Source organism: Castor canadensis, chromosome 9 (genome assembly GCF_047511655.1).
Source record: "Castor canadensis chromosome 9, mCasCan1.hap1v2, whole genome shotgun sequence".
Taxonomy (NCBI): Eukaryota; Metazoa; Chordata; class Mammalia; order Rodentia; family Castoridae; genus Castor; species Castor canadensis.
In genome coordinates, this window is record NC_133394.1 from 56,745,072 (window position 1) to 56,770,367 (window position 25,296).

Here is a 25,296-nt window from a genome sequence, read left to right on the forward strand (position 1 = left end):
TCTCTCTTAGCTTTACTACTTTAAGTAAAAGAGAGTCATACCTCACAAGGCAGGCAATTTTATTTAAAATCGATGGCTTTTCAATTAGAGAGTGCCTTGTTTAAAAATTCTTTTAATTAAAAAATCTTTGTCTCACAACTGTTCATTTTAGATGTGAATTCCAAAATATGAAGTAAGTCAAGCTGATCTTGGACCTCCCTTTAAACTGCACTGTTTTTTCTTTATAATAAAATTAATTAGTATTATTATACTGAATCATTGCACTAACTATACTTAATGGAAACTATAGCCTACAAAAGCAGGGACTGTATCTTGTTTTTTGTTCTATGTAGCATTTAAACCGTGAATCACACTGAGTAAAATTCCAAGTTTTTATTTTATTATCTGCAGGTGATGATTCATGGTGATGGCTTGCAGGGTCATAAACAAAAGAAGGCACGTGGGACTTCAACAACTCTCATCATTCGCAGAAACAGGAAGAACTTTCCTAGGCCCAGTGAAAGCATCCAAATTTATTATAGACGAAGAGTGTCATGAAAGTGTGTTAATCAGTTCAACAGTGAGGCTTCTTCAGAGTCTGGATTTAACTAGTGCATCGGGGCAACTTCTCAATGAAGCAATTCAAGCACAAAATGACACATACAGAACTGGAACCAGTACTCTCTTGTTTCTTGTTGGTGCATGGAGCAGTGCTGTTGAAGAATGTCTCCATCTGGGTGTCCCTATTTCAATAATAGTGGCAGTGATGTCAGAAGGCCTGAACTTGTGTGGTGAAGAGGTAGTTGCCCTTCAAGTACCCATCCACAATATATTTGGCCAGGTGGACAACAGAAAGACACTTTCTGGACTTGAAACAGCTAGTGTCTGTTTGTGTCCTTTTCTACAATTCCCTTCAGGTACTGCTTTGATAAGGGAAGAGCATGATCTCAAAGATGTTGCTTCTCAATCATTGCCCATTTACAATCTTCCTGAGAGGCCTGTTAAATCACCTAAATTCTTCAAACCTCAGGCTATGATTGATGCAAACAAAATCACATCACAAACTCTGAAAAACAGTCTGTGTACAGATGTCTGCTGCAGAAAGTCAATACTAACCTACAGTCGGCATTTTAATAGGACAGCTAATAACCAAAGCATGAGCAAACCACATGAATTTGTAGCACAACATGGCTTAGTTTCTCCCAGAACTTACAGATGTGATGATTTGGAAGAGCTGGCAGTGGGCTTGAATCATGGAGACCACAGCAGCATGGAACTAGTAGAAGCAGCAGTGCGACTGCAGTATCAGAATGCATGCATTCAGCAAGGCAGCTATACAGGGCCATTTGTGTTTGACATTTCAAGACTCTTCACTTGCTGTCTACCAGGCTTACCTGAAACTTTTTCTTGTGTCTGTCCAGGATATATCACTGTTGTACCGATATCTAGTGCTGCTGTGATCAAGGAATTGCAGAGTCAGCCTGTCCGGGTAGTTCTCATTGAGGGTGACCTCACAGAGAGTTATCGCCACCTGGGATTTAACAAGTCTACAAATATTAAGATAGTATTAGATAGCACAGAACTTCAAGAAGAGAGCTCAGAAGAGTTCTGGACAAGTTGCGTATTACAGGTGTTAGCACAGTTCGATGTGAACCTTGTCCTGGTACAAGGAAATGTGTCTGAACGCTTAACTGAGAAATGCATGGACAGTAAACGGCTGGTGGTCGGGTTGGTGAATGGCAGTGTGATGCAGGCGTTTGCAGAGGCTACGGGAGCAGTGCAAGTGGCCTATATTACACAAGTGAATGAAAACTGTGTGGGCAGTGGGGTCGTTGTGACCTTGTGGAGAAGTCCCTTGGGTGTTGTAGATAGGAACAGAATGGCAATCTTGTTAAAAACAGAAGGAATTAATTTGATTACAGCTGTGCTCACTAGTCCAGTCACTGCACAGATGCAGACAAAAGAAGACAGGTTCTGGTCTTGTGCATATCGTTTGTATTACGCTCTAAAAGAGGAAAAGGTCTTCCTTGGAGGTGGTGCAGTTGAACTGTTGTGCCTTAGCCATCTTCAAATTCTTGCTGAGCAGTGTCTGACAAAAGGAAATGATGCCTGTTCGGGATGGCTTCATAACAGTTCTTCTTGGATGGCCTCATCTCTCCCAGTGTACAGACCAACTGTGCTTAAATGCCTGGCAAGTGGATGGCACAAATACCTTTCCGCTCTCATATGTAACACTGCTGGTTATTCATCAGCTTTTGAAGCCAACACGTTCATTCAACATCATCTACAAAATGCCACAGACTCTGGCTCTCCCTCATCTTATATCTTGAATGAATATAGTAAACTAAATAGTGGGATTTTTAACTCAGTTATTTCAGATAAACTGGAGCAGGTTCCAAGAGTTTATGATGTTGTTACACCAAAGATTGAGGCATGGCGCAGAGCACTGGATTTAGTACTCTTAGTACTTCAAACAGACAGTGAAATTATTACCGGACTTGGACACACACAAATAAATTCACAGGAATCACAGGGTTTTTTATTTTTATAGTGTTGTTGGTTCTTTGGAAAATTATCTTTTGTAATATATTATGCCAATAATACATTTATTAATAGAGCAGTCATAGTGCCTAAAATGCTAGCAGTTGCCAAGAAAAAAAAAATTGGTGTCTGTCAATAACTACAGTCTCTGTTATCTAACATAGTAGCCTGTTAGTGCTATTCATGAGATGCTACAGAGTACACAAGACACCTGGGGTAGAGGCCACGGGATTGTTACTCACATCAAAACCTGTATTCAGAACTCTGGTGGTTTGTTATTTCTCTTTAAACCCTATGGGAACAGTGCAAAGGACCAATGATAGGAGCCTGCACACAGGTTGTGTTGTAGGAGAAAAACAGCTTGAGATGCTCACTGCTTTTATAATCAGAAACAATCCTGCTTGTTTGTGCAACTGGAGTTATCACATATGTTAAGGTTGCTAAATGTAAACAAGCCTGAAATATGGATTGGGTAAAGAAAAGTCAAGTCCTTGCATTCTTGACATCTACAATAAGTATGCAGAGATGCTGAAAGTCCATAGCAGATAGTCTGTTGCATCAGTCCAGGTCATTTTGTACCAGGTTGGGGTTGGTAGGAGACTTAGTGGACTAATCTGGGTGAATAAGATCATTAAAAATAAATGTAATCTTCAGACTAGGTCCACTGACCTCTAGGAAATACAGAGTAGAAAAATATTTCCAACCAGACTTGACTCTGGTAAGCAAAGAAAGGCTACACAGGAAGGCTGTATTGTCCTTCATTAATGTCAGCAGAGAACCTTGGAGTCATGAAGATGAGAAATTGACACTGGCCCATCCCCACCTCCTCCACATGAGTCCTCTCCTCGTGATCCACAGGGACAAAAGTCTGCACATGGATTGAACTTGGGGAAGAAAGAGAAGCCATTTAACATCAAGAGAAGAGATTTTACGTAATGGAGGCAGACCTAAAGACTCTCTTAGTTCTTTTATGCAGCTATAACAAAATACCACAGACTGGGTAATTTTTATCATTTACCTTTCATTATTATTATTACTTTTGGCAGTAATAATGGCACTCTACCATTTGAGCCATTCTTCCAGCCAAGACTGGGTAAGTTTAAAGAAATGTATTATCTCACAGTTATGGAGGCTGGGAAGGTCTAAGATCAAGGTACCACTATCAGGCATGGGTCTTTACAGTGTCCACATGGTGGAAGGTAGAAAGCCAAGAAAACAAACCCCCCTCTAGTGAGCCCTTTTGTCATGGCATTAGTCCATTCCTGCACACCTCCTAAAAGGCCCCAACTTCTGACATTTGCATTAGGGATTAAGATTCCAGCACATGAATTTTTGGAGGAGAGCAGAAACATTCAGCTATATAGCACAAACCAAGTAATATTCCAACTGATAGTGGAAACTCACCAGGAAAAAAAAATGTAGCCACACCGTAGGTAAAAATTATGTTTAAAAGTGACTTAAAAGACTCATTGAAGTTTTTGAAAGAACAACACAAGTCAAAACTGAAGGTATCAGAAATTAGATGCTGAACAACAGGTCATAAAATGAGAATTCATACAACTCAGAAGTAGTAGGGGTGTTGGCAAGAAGCACATGGTTTAACTCACAGTAGAACAAATAGTAACGATAGGTGTCACAGAGGATACAATGAAGGGGAGTTAAGTTCCATTCCCAGGAGCCCAGTGAAGGAATTTGTTCCTTCACAGCATCTGCTAAAATTCTGTAATAGAGATCTGCGTTATACCATTGTTTTAAAAATGATTGCTCAAATAGTCAAACTTTGCAAAGGATGGCTTTACATAGGAAAGCCTGAGCCAATCAATATGGAGTCATCTTCTCCATATTCAAAGCTTTTAAGTGTAGAGGTGGTTCTTGGCTCAGTAGTTCATACCACTGTTCTGTTCTAGAAGGATCAGTTGAGTAAGGAAAGGCTATGGTGGATCAGAGAAGTCCCAGGTCTCACAGGGTTGAAGTACCTTGATGTCAACATCAAGTAGCAGGATAGATGTGATCATAGCTTTGCAGGCCTACAAACTCTTGTTCAGATAGCAGGAGGTAATCATTAGAAGAACTAACTCATACTAACCAAACAGAGAATTGTGTAAATCAAGATGCTATTTCATATTTATAGCATAACTACCATAAAGACCAGAATACTCATGTGACCTGAGTCAAGAGCTTCTGTGTAGGAAAGTCCCTGGGAAGCTAGAAAGATTATTTGAGGCTGGAATTAAAGCCAAGGAATTCGTTTGATCCCAGCCACTAGTCTGACACCCTCTCTTCAGGAATTCCATTAGGCAAAAAAGAGAACTCTGCTAACTTTCCTGTTGCACACTCTATTCAGATACAGTCTTATTTCAGACTTGTGATTTCAGATCACATCCCGTGGCTCCTTTGAATGATACTACTTTGGAAGTCACCTTCCCTTCAGTTGCATCTTGTAATAACTACATTTACTCATTTCATGATATTTATATAGCTTCCCAGAGCATAGTCTTGTCTTCAGGCTCTGGGAGCAATGAACTGTAATCTCCCAAGGGCCAACTGTAGGTTCTCTTCAGTGACAAAATGATGCCAGGAAGTTACCAGCTTCCAAGACACACAGAGTCAAATAAGCCCTGGACTTAAAATTAGGAGTTCTTTGTTCAGGTCTCATCTTGGGTAAACCCCTTAACCTCCCTTAAATATTTTTGTCTGTAAAATACACTCTTAAAGCAGCTTTGAGATTTAAATGGTACATATTATGATAAACCTAACTCACATATTAGCTGTGTGCAAATATCTAGGTGAATCAAGCATTTGGAAGATTTCTGTTTCTTACCTAGCATAATTTTAGTGATTCTTCTTTGCCACCTCCTCTTTTCCCCCATACTGGCCTGCTTTGGTAGAAATACTGTCTCATGGAAAAAAAAAAGTGTGCCTACTTGGGAGATAAGACCAATAGGATTGCACAGTGCTAGGCAAGATGTATCTCATTTCACAAGGTGGCTGGTAGAGATAAGAACCAGTAGAGGAAAAGGACAATAATAGCAAGTTTGTATAGCATTTCATCCTTGAAAAGAGTTACCCTAGTAACTAGTAGCCCACTCCACTCAAGGAGTAACAGACTACTCTTTCCCAGGTAGGTTTGCCGGCCTAGCCCAGGCTAGGGAAACTAAATCAGAAACAGCTGAGTATTAACTCAACCTTCATCAGCCTCTGGAGAGCCTTTGCCATCTATTACCAATCCTGCTGCCCAGTTCTTGCTGTGGTTATCACCTGCTTTACTTCAGTATTGTGTTTACAAAGAGCAATCATTCTTAACCCTGACTTCCTAAAAGAACGTCTGGGACCTTTTAAGAACTACTTATGCTCTGACAGCATTGGCAGGTCAGAGTGCCCAGCCTTTGTTTTTTTTAACTCCCTTGGTGATTGAAATGTACCATCAGAGTTGAGAACAAGGGCCATAAGGGAAGCTGTTTCTCTTGCTCAGTGGCTCTCAATCCCAGAGTGTACTTCCATGTCCTCTGTGAAACTTTTACACAGGTGGGATCCCTGGGGCCTAAGTATCTGTATTTAAAGGTCACCACATGACTCCACTGTGTACCCAGGACTGATAATCACCACTTGGGAAAGTAGAATAAGAGATGAATGACCTTTAAATGCAAAGTATTGCATCCTTCCCTGAAAACTACCCACTTGCTTGTGCAAAAATACTCATTTGCAACTGCAAAAAATCTGAAAACCCATGCAGTTAGTCCCAGCCTGAGGACAACAGTGTAGGAAAAAGCACACTGATAAGGAAGTGTAACAAATCTCCATGTGTTATTTTATTGAAACAATTTGAATTCCTAAAAAATCAGCTTTAACTCAGCAGTCATTCAAAAAAGCAGCAGTGCATGCAACAGCCAACCACAGCTATGGCTACAGAGACAGCACTTTCTCCTGTGGCACTTGGGAACAGTTCACTTCATTTCCACAGCCTTCTGGGAGGCAGGTGCTTTTATTATCTTAGCTTGCAGATAAACTGAGACACACAAGTTGTCTTTCCAAAAGTTTACTATCTTGTGCAGAGGTTAGGAAGATGTGCCCAAGATGGTGTACAGTCAACTGGGAGGTTCAAGAGATTCTGTTGTAAGAATCTCAATTTGAGATAAGAGACACTGAGGCAAGGACTCAGCCGATTCATGTTCAAAGGCTGATCCCCGAAAACAAAGAGGTCTCACCTTATATACACTTGCAAGCAGGTTACAGAAGCTAAAAGCAAAGTTCAACCCACATATGGCTGCATGTGACTTCATTGGCTATTTCATTCCCCCCAGTGCTATGTGACCTTCATGTTTCAATTCTTTAAGTTTTATCTCTCTGCTATGTCATCCCTTCCTCCTGCCTATCTCTTTCTCTTGTCCTCCTCCCTACTGCAACCCTACTGGTGGCCAGTGGTCTCTAAAGAGCGGCAGGACCCAGCCAGATGGGCCATTGGTATGCAGGAGGGATATGTTAGAACTTCTGCTTACTTTAAACTTATTCTGTCATTCAGATGTTCTCTTATATTAAGTAATTACCTATCCTATTAGCTTGCTAGGGCATATATATATATTTATAAGTAAATAAATTTTCCCCATTGGGGTACATGATCAAAAATTTGAACACCCTTCTATAGGAGCTAATCTGTGTACAAATAACACAAGCACACAAGTCTGCATGTGGTAGCGTATGAACTGTGTTGATAAAGCAGGAAGTAATGTAGCAGATGTTAAAGCATGACAAATGGATTTTTCTACCTTCTGAAATAAAAATCTTGAAATTTAAAAATGATATATTTTACAGAAATATTCTCAAAATCTATGGTTTTCATGTGAGTTTTTAAAAATCTGTTTCCTTTGTTATTTTAAAGTGAATATTCACCTGGGGCCACTTATAGATTATCATGGAGCTTTTTATTTAGTTTGTTATTGTGCTGAGAATGAAACTAGAGATTCGTACTCGTTATGCACGTGCTCTACCACTGAGCCACATGGCCAGCAATGTGTGAGTGTTTTAAACAGCTTAGATCTTTATTTAGAGTAGAATTTTATTTTACTTTTTTGAGACAGGCTTTCACTATGTAGCCAAGGCCTGGAACTTGCAGTCCTGCCTCTGCCCTCCTGAGTGCTGGGATTGCAGGTGTGAACCACCACACCAGCTGGAGGAGAACATTATTAACTGTTTTGGATTGACTCCTCCCTGTTTTGCAAGCAGCGGGGATGCCAAATTGCTAATGCTATTTGTGTCTTTATTTCCAGGCTTTTATTTCATATTGCACAAGCTCTTGCTTTGCATGATTTCTACTTGAAGTAGAATCTGATTGCATGTTCTGGCACCTCCCTGCGTCTAAGTACTTTTATTTATTGCCTCACAGTCAGGCCCCATTCTTTTTTGTCCTTAACTATGGACTGCTTTTTTCTCTTTACCTATTCACATTTTCATCCTAAGATTTCTTTTAACACATTCACCCTTTAATACTTTCCATTATTCTTCAAGACAGTTTTAAAGGAAACTCTAGATCCCTTTCTGTTTTATTCCCATGTACCAATGTAACCATTGTTAATATTTGGAGTTTGGCTTTCCTAGGCTCCTTTGTGTGGTTGTGGATATAGATATGTTTTTAGAATCCAAGAGTAGGATCATCAAACATACTGTCATGTAATCGTTTTATTAAGTATCAATATATTAAGTAATATCTTCAATATCATGAAGTAGTCCAGTAAAATCCTGCCACTGGTATTGTCCCAGCATAAGGACCTGCTAGCATTTATTTACCCCATACCTTATCAGACATTTAGGTCAATTCCACCTTGAGAGAGATTATAAACAAGGCTTTTATAAATGTCTTTGTAGCTGAATTTTTCCTCTTCATAATGTTTCCTTTGAATAAATTCTTAGAAATGGATTCTGAATGAACAAGATTTTCTGAGGTATTTATACCAAAGTATTCTTCAAACAGCTCTATGAAAGAAAGAAATTTTTTTTATTGTTAGTGTGGAAGAAAACTGATTTTTCTGTTTTTAAAAATATGTAAAATGTCTGCATTTCTTCCTTAGGTATTGTGACTAGAAAGGCCTTCCTAAGTTTAAGACTTTGTCACAATCATCTATACAGATTGTTATTTCTTCTGTGGTCTTGTTTATCTTTTACATTTAAATGTTTAATCCACTGGAATTCATTTTAGTAGCCTATATGAGTTAAGACTCTGAATGTCTCCAAATGGTTATCCAGTTGTTCAACATCATTAGAAGGTTTACATTGCCCATTCAGAAAATTCTTAGCAGTGAGGAGGAAATACCAGCAGTAAACGAGATACCATATCATGTTGGAGTTGCGAAGAAACGTTGTCACAAGCCTTTCTAATTAGATTCATACTGTTCATCCTATCATTTTTTTCTGTCACCTACTAATGAAAAAAGAATATAATAGAAACTTGTACTAAAAATGTTGAAAACTAAGGCAATATCCCTTTTTACAAAAGTCTTCTGTGTTAAGAGTTACTCCCTAAAGAAGTGTTTTAAAACACTTTTGCTTCATTTCATCAAAGCTGTGCTCTGAAAAAACTAAAGATGTCGTCTTTCCTTTGACCTGTAGGTGGCAAACTTCCACTTCCTGTGGTCTCAAATTTTGACCAGGACGTTCAAAGCCCACAAAATAGGATTATTTTCGTGCACGTTAGCATATGTCTGCAAGTAAGGGGATTTGAAGGGAAGGGAGCTTTTGGGGCACTTCCTTTTGTATTGCTGTATACTCTAAGCTAGGCAATGTAGACGTGGCTCTACGCGTCCTGGCTCTGCAGTTAACTCAGCTGCTGTCTTTGGAAAGTGATCTAAGTTCTCTTGTCACTAAGTTGGATGAAATCATTCTTACCAAACTTCCCAGCTCTAAATTCTGTGATTTCGTTGCCAGTTTATATCCCTGACAGATTTTGAGTGACGGTGAAGCCCATTTGAAAGGGAGGAAAATACCAAATAACAGCTTCTTAAAACATAATAAGGCCAGATTTGAAAATTTATTACCTGACCTACAATGTGAATGTACTTAATGTTACTGAACGATACACTTAAAAATGTAGGTAAGATGGTAAATTTTGTTATGTATATTGACACATTTTTTAAAAAAAATTAAGTAATAAAGTTTATTACCAGAAATTCATTGTGACATGTTTTATAACCTTGAAATTTCAAAAATTGATCAATTATAGATTCAGACCATCATTATAATGACTTAATTTGTGGAAGCCAAAAGTAATACAATGGTGAATGAAATAACTTTTTGAAAGATGGAAACAAACTAGATCAGTCATATAATTACAATGGGTTCAATTACAAGTTACATATAAAATATAAATTTCTAGAAAGCAGAACATAAAACTATAAAACTGAAATGAGAATAGCATATTTATCTCTTTTGTCATGGGAAAATAAATTAATGGCTATTAAAAAAAAGAACCCATTGAGCTCAAATAGTAGAGCCTCCGCCTAGCAACCTGAATTCAAACCCTAGTATCACCAAAAAATAAAGTCATTGAATACAAAGTACATATTTCCATATCATAAGCATACAAACATTTTCAGACAAGAGGACAGTTATAAGAAGCTTACTGTTTTAAATATGTAAATATGCATCAGATGGGGTCAACCTCAGCTCACAATATACATGACTTTACTCAAAGTCATGTATAATAATCAAAAGTCCTGCTCAGAATTTTATTATGCTGTTCAAACATGTAAACACACACATCCTTTTGTTTCTCTCTCTCATTAGTGTGACTTTTTTTCTGTGCTGTGAATCCAACCCAGAGCCTTGTGACATTGGCATGTTTTTTTGTTTGTATGTTTTTTGCTTTTTGCTTTCTTCCCATCACCCTTTATGTCCTCAATCTTAGAGTGTATAACTAATCATCTATATCAGGTACTTTATGACTTTGTTTTTACTTTTTTATATTACTTAGTAGAGATTTGAGTAAGTTATAGAGGGGATAGATTCCAAATGTAAATTACTGACCTTTCACTTTCTTTTCTTGCTTTCTTCTCTCTTTCCTCCCTCTCTCTTAGTCAATAAAATCATCCCTAGTCTCAAGGTGAGCTGCCCTTCTTCCATTCACCCTCTACCACAAACTCCCTTTCCAAAAAGGACAGGGCAGCTCTCCCTTCTTGAGAAACATACTAGTAAATAAGTTTTTCCATCTTGTTTCATCTGTAAGTTTGGCATTTAACTTCTACTTAGTGATAACAAAGGAGAAATTATTTACACAGCAGACATGGGGAAATGCATGACTTTGCTCCTGTAATGCAAAATAGAGCAAAGCACTTTAAAACAGCCATAGAACCAGTTAGAAAATACATAAAGATAAGGCTCGGTGAGCACTGGGAAAGCACACATGCACACATGCTGCTGGGAAATGCAGGCTGACTCACTTCACATTGTTCTTGTGAAAAAATGTTTACACTAGTAAAAAGGGTAAAAACAACCTAAATATTCAACAATAGGGAATATTTAGGCAAATGTGATGTATTAATATGATGAAATGAATACTCTAATTTTTTCAAGTGTCAAGTGTATATTGTACTTCAACACATAAAATGGTTTTAAACAGTGATAAATTTAAAAATAGAACCCAGAATAATATTAACATTATGGCTGTATTTTTTTTAAAATAAAGTTTGACCACAGAAGAACATAATTTCTATTTCTATTTGTAAAGTTCAGTTCTAATTTTGAGAAATGACAATAGTTTTAACTAGTCATAATTATTCTAGCTAGCATTTTATCCCTATTAAAACTAAGGCTAATTGTTCAAATCTACAACAGTTTGAACCATCTTCAAAAGATTTTTTTCCTTCCAGAATGGCTTTCAATAGAAAATTTCCTTTATAGTGTTTGTATCTAGGAACAAATTAGATATCATTAAAAGTTTGTTGGCATATGGCATTCTAAAGAATAGGGCAACTAAATGTAACATGGTGCACCGGATGGGACTGCAGAACTGAAAAAGGACATTAAATGAAAACTAAGGAAGTCAGAGGGAAGTATGGACTTCGATTGATAATTATACACTAGTAGTGACTCAGTAACTATGACAAATGTATCATACTAATGTAAGGTGTTAGTAATAAGGGAAAAGATAGATGTGGGGTGCCATGATAAGAAGCTGTCTCTCAGAATTCAATTGCCAATGCAACAATATTGGGAGATAAGGCCTATGGGAGGTGTTCAGGTCATAAGGCCCCAACCTTTATGAATGCATTGATGCTGCTATAAAAAAGGGGTTTGTGGGGTTGAGTTCTGCTCTTCTGCCAAATGTAGATACAGAGCTTACTTTTTTGGCTTTTCCACTTCTGCTACATGGAGATGTAGCAGTAAGGCCCTGCTGTCAATGACAACACCTTGATCTTGGACTTTCCAGATTCCAGAACAGTGAGAAAATAATTTCTGTTATTTATAAATTACCCAGTCTGGGAATTCTGTTATAGCAACACAAAATGAACTAAGCACGGGGCATATGGGAATTCTCTGGGCTATTTTCACAAATTTTCTGTTAAGTCTAAAATTCTTGTTTATTTTTAAAATATGTTAGTGTGTTCAGACAACTAAACACCCTGTATATATTGAGAGTAATATATTAGATAACAGAAACTAGTTTTCTCTGAGTGCTCAGCTTTATCAGTGACAAATGGTCAGGTCTTATCTACAGTCAAGAGAACGTGTCAAATAATAAGACCATTATTAAGAGCTAAGAATGAACAAAATGCAGATGATCCAAACTTAACTGTGGTTTGACTTACAGTTTCTAATTTTACAAGGTGGAAAAGCAACACAGTAGACACTGTACTTTGAATTTTAAATTCTGATCTGTTTCTGGGCTTAGGATACTCTCTCATGCCTGTGCTCCCAGTCAGCCTTGGGATCATGTGGTGAATAACCAATACTTTACAGTGCACTGTATTGCCAGTGGTTTTGGGATGCAGGTATATGATAAGTTACATGAGATACTCACCACTCTACTATAAAATAGGCTTGATGTTAGATGATTTTGCTCAACTGTAGGGTAATGTACGTGTTCAGACCATGTCTAGGCTAAGCTGTGGCATTCAGTAGATTAGGTATATTGAATGCATTTTTAGCTTACACTGTTTTAAATTTGCAATTTTGAATTTATCAGGATGTAACTCCATTGTAAGCTGAGGACCATCTGTTCTATAGAAAGAACTAACCTTACCCCCCAGATGTGTATAAGTCATCTCCAACTGGAGCAAATTATAGGAATGCTATCTATGCTATAAAAATAGACTATACTAAGTCTAATTCAGATTATTTTGAAATTCCTTTTCCTTTTGTGAATTTTTTTTTCTTTTTCCATTTCTTTTGCCATTTTTCTTGGCAAATGCATTAGAAAATTTCCCAATGTGTTTATCTGGCAATGTGAATAGTGTTCTTTGTACACAGTCTGCTATGAAGAAAAGCAAATTGGGAAGTTTGCAGTCTGTTGACAATATTGGATTCTGGTTTGATGTCCAAAAACAGTAGACCTATTTCCTGTGTTAACCTCAGAGCTGGAGGTGGGAAAGACTACTTCCCAATAGGTTTCCACTGTGAATCAAACATCACATTAACAGAACAGAGGCCAGCCAGGCATGGCAAGACAGGCCTTTAATTCCCTGCACTTCAGAGGCTGAGGCAGGAAGATCGTGAGTTTGAGGCCTGCCTGGTCTACATTAAGAGACCCTATTTTAAAAAAATGGCACTGAGGCAGATGTGACACATTTTTTTTCCCTCACTACTAATTGAATCATGAGTTAAAACTGTCTTTTGTTAATGTGATTAAAATATTTTGAACTAGCATTTAAGTGTCTTCTTATTTGAAAGCAATAGAAAATTCTATTGAAATCATTTATTTTTCTACTTTAGTTTCCAAAGTAATTCTGAAGAATAAGAATCACAAGGGCTGCCTGTCAAAATGCAGATTCCCAGACCCAGAATCTGCCTTTTAAATTAGAGCCTCCCTGTGATCAGGTAAGATTTTTTGTGGTAGTCCTTAAACTTGAGCACACAGTAGAAATCACCTGGATATGCCCCAAGCATATCCTGTCCAAGGACAGCCTTGCTATATAATTGGTTCTGTTTGGGACCTTATCATGTGGTCATTGGCTAGATAATATTTGAGACAAAACTCAGAGATCCTTGAATTCCCATACCAGAATACTTGCCTTAGAGATGGGGGTATCTTGTACATTTTTATTTTTTATTTATTTATGTTTACTTACTTATTTTGATTTTTAAATATTTTTTCATATACTTTAGTTGCAGCAAACTTGGTTGAAATCTAGTACACCATTCACCATGCTGAATTTCCCTAAGTTTGATTTCATTTTTTGTTTTATATTATTGCCAGTATGTTTTTCTTAATTGCTGCTAGTATGCTGACACTCCTGGACTCTTCCTTCCTTCTGTCTTTGCTTTTCCAGTCTCTGAGTACTTTATTACCTCCATTTGTATTTCATTAGCTCTACTCATATTTCTAAGACCTTAGGTTTCCAGAAATTATTACAATATTGTGAGATACTAGAAACATCACTTCCTTTTGCAATCATGTTTGGAGGCTAAAACGATATGGTTCAATACTGTTCAACATTGACTCCTTGACTTCTTGGACATCTTTAGAAATGAGTCAATTTAGTACTGCCACTTGTTTCATAATCGTTTTGAACACAGTCCGTTCCCTTGAAAATCTTTTCATGAATTTCCAGAATCCTCTATTCTATTAGCCATGTGTAGACTATGACTTTATATTTTTATATGTAAGGTTTTGTTTCTTCTATAAAGAAAACATACCAATTTAAAATTTGCTTTGTTCTTAACTCTTCTGAGGCTATCACCACAAGTATTCATAATGTTAATTAGATATAGAAAAAATAACTAATTTTTTCTAACTCTTAATTTTCCCAATGGTTTCTTCATTGTTTGAGAAATCTGTCAACTTTCTTACTAATGGTGCTATTTGTTTGCATTTAAGAAAAATAAAATTCCATGTTTCTCAGATACTTGGAATGGATTGAATACTTATGGTAGTCATAGATAATTTTCTAGCTAGAAGGAAATGTATAGATTTTCTCTTTCAGTTTCCATTTACAGAGGAGGAAATTGAGGCCCAGAGAAATCTATACACTTAACTGCTTGTAAAGCTATTTTTCTTCCACATTTCTTCATCATTTCACTGTACTTAATTTACATCTTTTTTTTTTCTAATACCCCTTGATCCATATCTTCAGCCCTCTAAGGAATATTTTTTAGCAAGATTGACAATATGTTTAATATGATTACTCTGAGGCAATTTTTAGCTTTTATTTTCTCAAAAACTTTTTTGGTAAATCACTTAGCTCCTTTTTAGTAGCAGTTGTTCAAGCTAACAAAACACCATTTAGTGCATTGTATTGGTACAACTTTAAGAATGCCCTTAAGTCAAAGTGCCTTTCTTTGTTGGTGATGGGTTTTAACATTGGTATTATTTTCTTCTCTTCCCCTTTTACTGACTTTTTCCAAAGCTAATTACTCCAAGAAAATATTTATCCCTCCACAGTATCATGCTCTATTTCCTTTTTATCTACATGTTGAATAATAATAACAGCTGACCTATATTAAATGCCATGTTTATTGTTCTCATTCTACTGATGAAATAACTGAGGTTTAGAGGTGTTCATGACAGAGTGGGAGGAGACCTATGCCTTCTTATTCTTCATGTAGCACTTTTTCTACTTCCTTTGCAGCAATTTGGTTAATATGACTCAGTATTGCTGAGAAACTTCTGTTTTTGAGTGAGCACTGTGTAAATTATAGGAAAGTTTATTAGATATATATATGGGAAAGATATTGAATTCATTTGTTCTAGCCTAAGAATTTAGACATGTTAATGCCCAGAAGTGTCTGCAGTGGGGTTCACCCACTCCACAGAGGACACAAAAAGATACATGAAAGTACAGAGAGAAATACTAAAACTTGCATTTATTTAATGTTCTATATATTCCTTTAATAAATTCTATTACTATGTGTTGCTATGAATGTGTCCCCCAAAGTTCATGTGTTATTTAATCCTAAATGTAACAGAATTGGGAGGTGGGGCTAACAAGAGGTGATTAGATCATGAAGCCTTTGCTTCATGAATGAACTAAGGTCATCAAAGGAGTGGCTTAGTTATCATGGCAGATGTTATAAAAGCAAATTCAGTGATCTCTAGCTAGCTGGCTCTTATGCTCTCATGCTCTTGTGTTCTCTGCTGCCTTCTGCCATGGGATGATGTACCATGAAGGCCTTCATCAGATGCCAGTGCCATGCTCTTAGACTTCCCAGTCTCCAGAAGCTATGAGCCATAAAAATTTATTTTCTTTATAAATTACCCAGATTGCAGAAAGTAATCTTAAGATTGCTGTTACTGTGTATAATTTTTACATCTGTAAAGGTAAGGAATTAACTTCATTCAAGGGCAGCCTGGTAGTCACCTCACTTCCTGGGAGGTGATCTCTGAGGCATTCAGTTTCCTGGAGACATTGGGCCACAATGGATAATCTAACAATGTAGTGTACGGTAAGGGCTTTGGGCCAGGGAGGGTCAGTTTAACTTCTAGAGAAGCGGGAGAATAAAGGCATGACCAAGTACCAGTAAAAACCCTGGAGATCAAGGATTGGGTGGGCTTTCTTGTTTGGCATTATTCCCTGTGTGTTGTCACACATAACTGCCAGCAGAAGCTAGCATTGTCCATGATTCCACAGGGAGAGAACAACTGGAAACTTTGTTCATGAAATACTTGTGGATTCTGTCCAATGTGCTTCTTCCCTCAGTTGATTTTAACCTGTATCCTTTTATTGTAATAATCCATAACCGTGAGTTTAACATCTTTCAGTGAGTTCTGTGGGTCCTTTTAGTGAATTATTGAACCTGAAGGTAGCCTTGGAGACCACCTACACTTGTAATTGGTATCAAAAGTGAGAATGGTCTTGGGGACTCTCAAACTCTGTTTTGATAGGTCTTAACAGAAAAGTTTGGCCTGTTACTCTAGCCCATATTAGCAAACACTCATGTATTTTCTTCTTAAAGCTTTAGGAAGATACTTTAATGATATATTTCTTAATCTGTTAATGCTGCAATAATAAAATATTTGAGGCTGAATAATTTGTAAACAACAGAAATTTACTTCTCACCATTCTGGAGTCTGTGAAGTGCAAGATCCAGGCACCAGCAGATCCAGTGTCTCTGCCTCCAGCATGGAGCCTTGTTGCTCTATTTAGTGGCCAAAAAAACACTCAACTATTTCCCTACAGTTTTTTTTTTAAATAAAGACACTAATCCCCTCTTTGGAGCCCTCATGTCTTAATTATCTCCTAAAGGCCCCACCTCTTAAAAGTATCACATTGGTGATTAAGTTTCAATGTATGAATTTTGAGACTATAGCAACATGTTTTATTGTGATTGTGGAAATGTAAGACCAGTAAGTAATGGTCAAATTTCACCTGCTCTAGAAATGTGAGTTCTTTTTCTATTTTCTTCTCCTTGGGTTATATTGTTCTTATCTTCCTGGTCTATTGACTGCATTAAAAATTATTGATTGCTTGTCTACCCCCTCCATAAAGTCACAGCCCCCTGAGGACTGAGACTACAGTTGATTTGTGTTTTCAGACCCAACACTTAGCACAATGTTTGAAGTCCCTTTGTCAGGAGTAAAAGGAAAGGCATAGTTTTGATGTAGAGATGGTACTATAGGAAAAGAATGACTAATAGTCCTTTCTTTTCTCCTTCTTTGTCAGTCATTTTTTTTTTCTAAACCTGTTTTCATCAACTTTAAAAGGGTCTGGACTCAGTAAAAATGTTATCTTTCTACCTATCTGCCTGTTTATTCACGGGTGTGCTACTCTTTTCACATGAAATCTCACACAGAACCCCAGAGAAAACATTAGAGAAGGCAGAGGAGGGAGTCTGGGAATCTCCTGGTTAGAATTCTCCCTTACCCACCTCTTGTTTCCCCAAAAGGTTCTGCAAGACCCCATCTTTGGAGCATCACTGAAAACTCATTGGGCAATAGAATTGTCACAGTCCTGTCAGGCTTCAAAATGCTACATTTCAGTAACAATTGCAAAAATATTTTACAAAATAACCCCAAATGTTATTTAATGAGAAAAGAAATTTTGTTGGAGTCAGTTTTGTTTTATATTTTTAACATGACATTTACAGTATAAAACAGATTCAAGTTGAACTTCTAAAGAGACAGAACAAAGGACAAAATAAATTGGAACCAAATCCATCATTTTCTTTCTTTTCCAACCTCAGTCCCATTAATTCTAAACAGATGGTGAGAGGTTAACAAGCCCAGAAATCTTCTGGATGTCAGGAGGTTGACATGCTTATTTGTGCTGGGAGAAAAAGAAGCCATTAAACAAGTGGTAGTAATAAAAACCTAGTACTAAACTTTCTGAATACCTTGAGAATAGACTTCCAGTTAGTTTTATCTTAAAGGTCTTTAGAAAAATCTAAGCTTGAATTGAGTATAGAACAATATTTTGTGTTGCAGCTAACAATAAGTATTTGTGTATCATTTTATCTCATTTTGAGCTACTATTAGATTATATTACTATTTACCCATGCTATTGTGTTAAACATATTTTATTGTGATTACTAATGTCTGTTTGTCACAAGTACTTACAGTTTGTTACCAATCGAGTTCGGGTAAGCAGTACTCAGGACACTCTTACTTCAGAGAAAAGGATTTTATTCAAACAAATCCACATGGCACTCTCACACGGATCCTAATGTCCTGTCCTCTGCTACCCCAGCCAGCAGGAGTTCACTCAGGCTTTCCCCAAGCCTCGCTCACTGTGCAACATCTTCTCAGCTGATAAGGGGAGTCCAGCTGAGCTACAGAGAATCCTTACAGCTGACCTCAGTTGCAGGTCTGGTCTCGCAGTTCACCAGTGACACCTGGTCATCGGGAGAAGGGGCACGCTGTCAAGCAGTGGCTGCCTCTGCATCGGAGCTTCGGGATGGACTCCCACAGTGCAGTCTCCAGCGTTCAGGAGGCGACCTATGAGTGGTAGTGAGGCTCGGGTTTTTATGCTTGGTGGTGGCCTCTTAGTTGGTGTTATTGGTCTAATCACCTTAGGATTGGCTTATTTGCCTATCAGCCTGTCATTCTCTGGCTTGGCTTCTTAGTTCTAACACACACTAGCTACTAATTCTTATTACAACAATTTTCCATACTTTAACACAATACAATCAGTCAATACAACAGCAATCTTATATGTGTTCACCACACTACTACCTTATTCTATCATTTTATTTACCATATATTTTCTTTGCATTTTATTTTCATCTTTACTATCTGTTAGTGATCCATGAAGGTTGCATAGTCTGTCTCTATTCTTGACTGGTTCCTCTTAAATTTGAGCATGCAGAAGTTAATCAATGTATATGTTTCTCTCAAACACCTTTAGCATACAGTTGTCCTTCTCTGCGTATTTACTGGCCAGGGACGGGGTCTACAGGGCCTCATTTCTACTTTTGAGCCTGTAGGTTAATTTAGCCCTGTTCTTGCTCCACACATGTAAGGAGCAATAGTCTTGACGTTTTTGCTTTATGTCTGTAAATAACCAGCCCTTTAATTATAGATCTTGTTCAAATGCCCCTATGAAGTTTGTTGTCTTTTTAGATTTAGGTTTGCTACCACAATTTTGCTTCATGTTTTCTCTGTTTTAAATTTTATGGAAATTAAAAAATTCTGCTTAAAATTTTTGTGGATTACCAGTATTGGTCTAGTCTACCATATTGTACATTTCCTTCAGAGCCAACCCAGGTTATCTTTCCCAAACATGAGCCTTTTTTTTATTAAGATATATTTACTGATGGTACAGTTGATCTTATAAAGGTTGCCTAGGAGCATGGGTAACATATAACTAAAATACTGATTCTATGTACTCATTGCTAAAGATAAGATTTGGGGTTGGATGAGCAGATATTTACCTTATGCTATATGAATGTTCAACTTTAAAAGTTATAATAATAAAGATGGCATAATACTGATATATTTAGAACAGATCATGGTACAGAAAAATAGCTTAACAAAAGACCCTATTATGTCACAAAATCTAGTATGATGAAACACTAAAATGTAATAGAAATTGGATATATATCAAGTAATGAATCTTATACCTTATACAAAAATTAACTCTAAATATATCATATCCCTAAGTGCAAAATGCAATACATCATAGCCTAAATGTAAAACATAAAACTTATATATCCAAGCTTGGTGGTGCATGCCCGTAATTCTGGCATTCAGGAAGCTGAGGAAGAATTGTAAAGGCAAGGCTATCTTGGGCTGTGAAGTTAAATTGAGGCCAGCTGGGCTATAGAGTAACACCCTGTCTCAAAAAAAAAACTTTTATTAAAAAAAAAGATAGGAGAAAAATCTTTGTATCCTTGGGTGGGTTATACAAATAATTCTTTGATATGATACTAAGAATGTGATTCTTACAAGACAGTAGCAAATTGGATTCCAGAATCAAATCATGCACTTATAATTTGATTCAGAAATCCTACTCTTGGGGTCATCCAAACAAAAAAGAAATCCTAGATCTAAATCGCACCATAGATCAAATGGACCTAGCTGATGTCTACAGAATATTTCATCCAACTTCTGCACAATATGTATTCTCGGCAGCCCATGGAACCTTCTCCAAAATTGATCATATCTTAGGGCATAAAGCAAGCCTCAGCAAATATAAGAAAATAGAAATAATCCAATGCATTCTATCTGCACTAAAACTAGAACACAACAAAAACAGCAGTTAACAACATGCAATAGCTGGAAGCTGAACAACACATTGCTCAATAATCAATGGGTCATTGATGAAATAAAAGAGGAAATTAAAAGGTTCCTGTAAGTTAATGAAAATGAAAACACGACCTACTGGAACCTATGGGACACCACAAAGGCAGTCCTGAGAGGAGAGTTTATAGCCGTGAGTACATATATTAAAAGGATAGAAAGATCTCAAATCAATGACCTAATGTTTCATCTCAAACTCCTAGAAAAACAAGAACAAGCAAATCCCAAAACAAGCAGGAAAGAAATAGTAAAAATAAGGGCTGAAATCAATGAAATAGAAAAAAGAAAAACATACAAAGAATCAAAGAAACAAAAGTTGGTTCTTTGAAAAAATAAATAAGATTGACATACCTTTGGCAAATTGACTAAAATGAGGAGAGAAAAAACCCAAATCAGTAAAATCAGAAATGCAAAAGAGGAGATAACAACAAACACCACAGAAATCCAGGAAATCATCAGAAACTACTTTGTGAACCTATATTCTAAGGTTTGATAATCTTGAAGAAATGGACAGATTTCTAGATACTTATGACCATCTGAAATTGAACCAAGAGCACATTAATCACCAGAATATATCTATAACACAAAAAGAAATTGAAGGAGCAATAAAGAGTCTCCCAAAAGAGAAAAGTTCAGGACCTGATGGATTCTCTGCTGAATTCTATCAGACCTTTAAAGAAGAACTAATACCAACCCTCTTTAAACTGTTCCACAAAATAGAGAGGGAAGGAAAACTGCCTAACTCATTTTATGAAGCCAGTATTACACTCATCCCAAACCCAGACAAAGACACCTCCAAAAAGGAGAACTATAGGCCAATCTCCCTAGTGAACATTGATACAAAAATCCTCAATAAAATAATGGCAAACAAAATCCAACATCACATCAGGTCATTCACAGCTGGGGAGTGGTTCAGTGGTTAGAGCACCTGCCTAGCAAGCTTGAGGCCCTGAGTTCAAAACCCCAGTGCAAAAAAAAAAAAAATCATTCACCACGACCAAGTCGGCTTCATCCCAGGGATGCAGGGGTGGTTCAACATATGTAAATCTATAAATATATTAATGTGCTATATGCACATTAATAGAAGCAAAGACAAAAACCACTTGATCATCTCAGTAGATGCAGAAAAAGCCTTTGACGAGATCCAACACCACTTTATGACAAAAGCTCTAAGAAAACTAGGAATAGAAGGAATATACCACAACATTGTAAAGGCTATATCTGAAAAACCTACAGCCAACATCATACTTAATGGTGAGAAACTGAAACCATTTCCCCTAAAATCAGGAACACGACAAGGATGGCCACTATCCCCACTCCTATTCAACATAGTCCTGGAATTCCTAGCCAGAGCAATTAAGCAAGAAGAAGAAATAAAAGGAATACAAATAGGTAAAGAAACTGTCAAAATGTCCCTATTTGCAGATGATATGATCCTATACCTAAAAAACCCAAAAAACTGTACCCAAAAACTCCTAGATACCATAAACAGCTACAGTAAGGTGGCAGGATACAAAATCAACTTACGAAAATTATTAAGTTTTCTATACACCAACAACAAACAAATTGAGAAAGAATACATGGAAACAATTCCATTTACAATAGCCTCAAAAAAAATCAAATACCTAGGAGTAAACTTAACAAAGGATGTGAATGACCTCTACAAGGAGAACTACAAGCCCCAAAGAAAGAGATCGAGGAAGACTACAGAAGATGGAGAGATCTCTCATGCTCACGGATTTGTAGAATCAACATAGGAAAAATGGCTATACTACCAAAAGCAATCTACATGTTTAATGCAATTCCCATCAAAATTCCAATGATATCATAGAGTTTGAAAAACCTACCTTTAAGTTCATTTGGAAACACAAGAGACCGTGAATAGCCAAGGCAATACTCAGCAAAAAGAGCAATGCTGGAGATATCACAATACCTGACTTCAAACTATTTTACAAAACAATAGCAATAAAAACAGCATGGTACTTGCACGAAGACCAGTGGAACAGAATCGAGGACCCGAATATGAATCCACACAACTATGCCCACTTTATTTTTGACAAAGGCATCAAAAACATACAATGGAGAAAAGACAGCCTCTTCAACAAATGTTGCTGGGAAAAGTGGTTATTCATCTGCAAAAAACTGAAACTAGATCCATGTTTATCACCCTGTACTAGTATCAACTCAAAATGGATCAAGGTTCTTAATATCATACCCAAAACTCTGAAGTCAGTATAGGAAAGAGCAGGAAACACTCTGGAAGTAATAGGTATAGGCAAGGACTTCCTCCATAAAACCCCATCAGCTCAGCAACTAAGAGAAAGGATGGACAAATGGGACTTCATAAAACTAAAAAGCTTCTGCACAACAAAAGAAATGGTCTCTAAATGAAGAGACCACCCACAAAGTGGGAGAAAATATTTCCCAGTTATACATCAGAGAAAGGACTGATAACCAGAATATACAGGGAACTTAAGAAACTAAACTCTCCCAAAATCAATGAACCAATTAAGAAATGGGCAAGTGAACTGAACAGACCTTTCTCAAAAGAAGAAATTCAAATGACCAAAAAACATGAAAAAAATGCTCACCATCTCTAGCCATAAAGGAAATGCAAATCCTTTTAGGATTTGTTAGAATAGGCATCATCAAAAACACCACTAACAACAGGTGTTGGTGAGGATGTGGGGGAAAAAGGAACCCTTGTACACTGCTGGTGGGACTGCAAGCTAGTGCAACCACTCTGGAAAAAAATTTGGAGGCTTCTTAAAAATCTAAACATAGATCTGCCATATGATCCAGCAATCCCACTCATAGGGATATACCCAAAGGAACACGACCCAGGTTATTCCAGAGGCACCTGCACATCTATGTTTATTGCAGCACTATCCACAATAGCCAAGTTATGGAAACAGCCAAGATGCCCCACTACTGATGAATGGATTAAGAAAATGTGGTATCTATACACAATGGAATTGTACTCAGCCCTGAAGAAGAATGAAATCTTATCATTCGCAAGTAAATGGATGGAACTGGAGAACATCATTATGAGTGAGGTTAGCCAGGCTCAGAAGACCAAAAATTGTAGGTTCTCCCTTATATGCGGACTTTAGATCTAGGGCAAATACAGCAATGTTGTTGGACTTGGGACACATGCTAAGGGGAGAGCACACATGGGAGGTATGGGGATAGGTAGAAAACCCAAAACATGAAAGTGTTTGATGTCCCCACTGCAGAGGAACTAATACAGAAACCCTAAAGCAACAGAGGTCAATATGAGAAGGGGATCAGGAACTAGTGAAAAGGTCAGTTAGAGATGAATCAACTCGGGTTTTAACACATTTGTGCATGGAAGCAATGCTAGGAATCTCTCTGTATAGCTATCCTTAACTCATCTAGCAAAAATGCTTTGTCTTCCTTATTATGCTTATGTCTTCTCTTCAACAAAATTAGAGAAAAGGGCAGAACAGGTTCTGCCTGAATGCAAGGGGGTGTGGTGGGGAGAGGCAGGGGGAGAAATGACCCAAACAATGTATGCACATGTGAATATATGAATAAAAAGAAAGAAATCCTACTCTTGTGTATTTACCCAAGTGAAATGAAAAACTATGTTCATATGAACACTTGTATGCTAATGTTTATAGCTGCAACTTTATTTTTAATCACCAAAACTTGGGGACAGTCCAAATATCTCTCAGCTGAGTACATCCATGAAATATTAATTGACAATAAAAAGGAAAGAAACCTAGTGGAATCTCTCATGTATTCTGTGAAGTGAAAGAAAATATTTAAAGGGCTACATGCTCTACGAGGCTATTCATTTGGATCCAGGAAAAGGAAAAGCTTTGGGAAAGGAGATCAGGTCAGTGGTTGCACAGGGATTAGGAAGGGAAGAAGCACACATTGCAGGTGGGAGTGTAAAATGGTGCAGTCACTTGGGAAAAAAATCTGGCAGTTCCTTAAACAGCATTACCATATGTCCCAGGAATTCCACTCCAAGATACTGAAAATATTGGTCCAGGCAAAAACTTGTATATGAATATTTATGGCAGCATTATGATAGCCAAAAAGTAGAAACTAGTGAAATGCCCATCAGCTGATGAAGGGTAAATAGAATACAGAATATCCAACACAATTAAATATTATTTGGCAATGAAAAGAAATAAAGTATTGATGCATGCTGCTGTGTGGATGGACCTTACAAATGCTAAGTGAAAGAAGTCAGTCACAAAGAAACATAGAATGTATGATTCCTTTCATATCAAATATCCAGGAGAGGAAAATCCAATAAAGAGGCAGAAAGAGCACTGGTGGTTGCCTTTGGCTGGGGAGTTGGGGGTGAAAGGGAGAATGGCCAGTGATATTTCTCTTGGGTTGATGACATGTTCTGAAATTAATTATGGTAATGATTCCACAATTCCTTGAATATAGTAAAAAAAAAAAACATCGAATTGTGCATTTTAAGGGAGTGATCTGCATGGTACGTGAATTTTACCTTAAAATGCTGATAGAGAAAAGTGGAAGGAGTGTTTGAGTATAAAGGGTAGCTTGAGGGCTGGCATGTGGCTCAGTGGTACAGTGCTTGGCTAGCCTGAAGGAGGCACTAGGATCCATGCATATCATCACAAAACAAAGACAAAACAAGAAAAAATGGGTAGCACAAGGGCATTTTTTTATTTTAGGCAATGAAACTTGATTGAAGTAGTGGTCACATAATTCTATTCATTTGTCATTCATAGAACTACACATTAAAAAGAGTGAATAAGCCAAGCATGCCTGTGCACATCTATAATCCCAGCATTGGGATATGAGGCAAGAGGAATTTCAAGTCTGAGGCCAGCCTGGTCTACATAGAAATTTCTAGGTCAGCCTGGGCTACATAGTGAGGCCCTGTCTCC

General features: G+C 37.3%; 2 protein-coding genes across 4 annotated transcripts in view; one reads left to right on the forward strand and one right to left on the reverse strand.

Moving 5' to 3' along the window:
• Bbs12 (Bardet-Biedl syndrome 12) overlaps positions 1-23,972 on the forward strand; it is a 33,667-nt gene extending 9,695 nt beyond the window's left edge. For all 3 annotated transcript variants that reach the window (XM_020172270.2, XM_074041685.1, XM_074041686.1), the window contains one exon: positions 391-23,972. In XM_020172270.2, coding sequence (XP_020027859.2) covers positions 401-2,530 — 2,130 coding nt within the window. In that variant the 5' untranslated portion in view covers positions 391-400 and the 3' untranslated portion in view covers positions 2,531-23,972. The remainder of the gene's footprint in view (positions 1-390) is intronic.
• LOC109691923 (centrin-4) overlaps positions 1-25,296 on the reverse strand; it is a 93,532-nt gene that overhangs the window by 13,411 nt on the left and 54,825 nt on the right. The window lies entirely within an intron of this gene.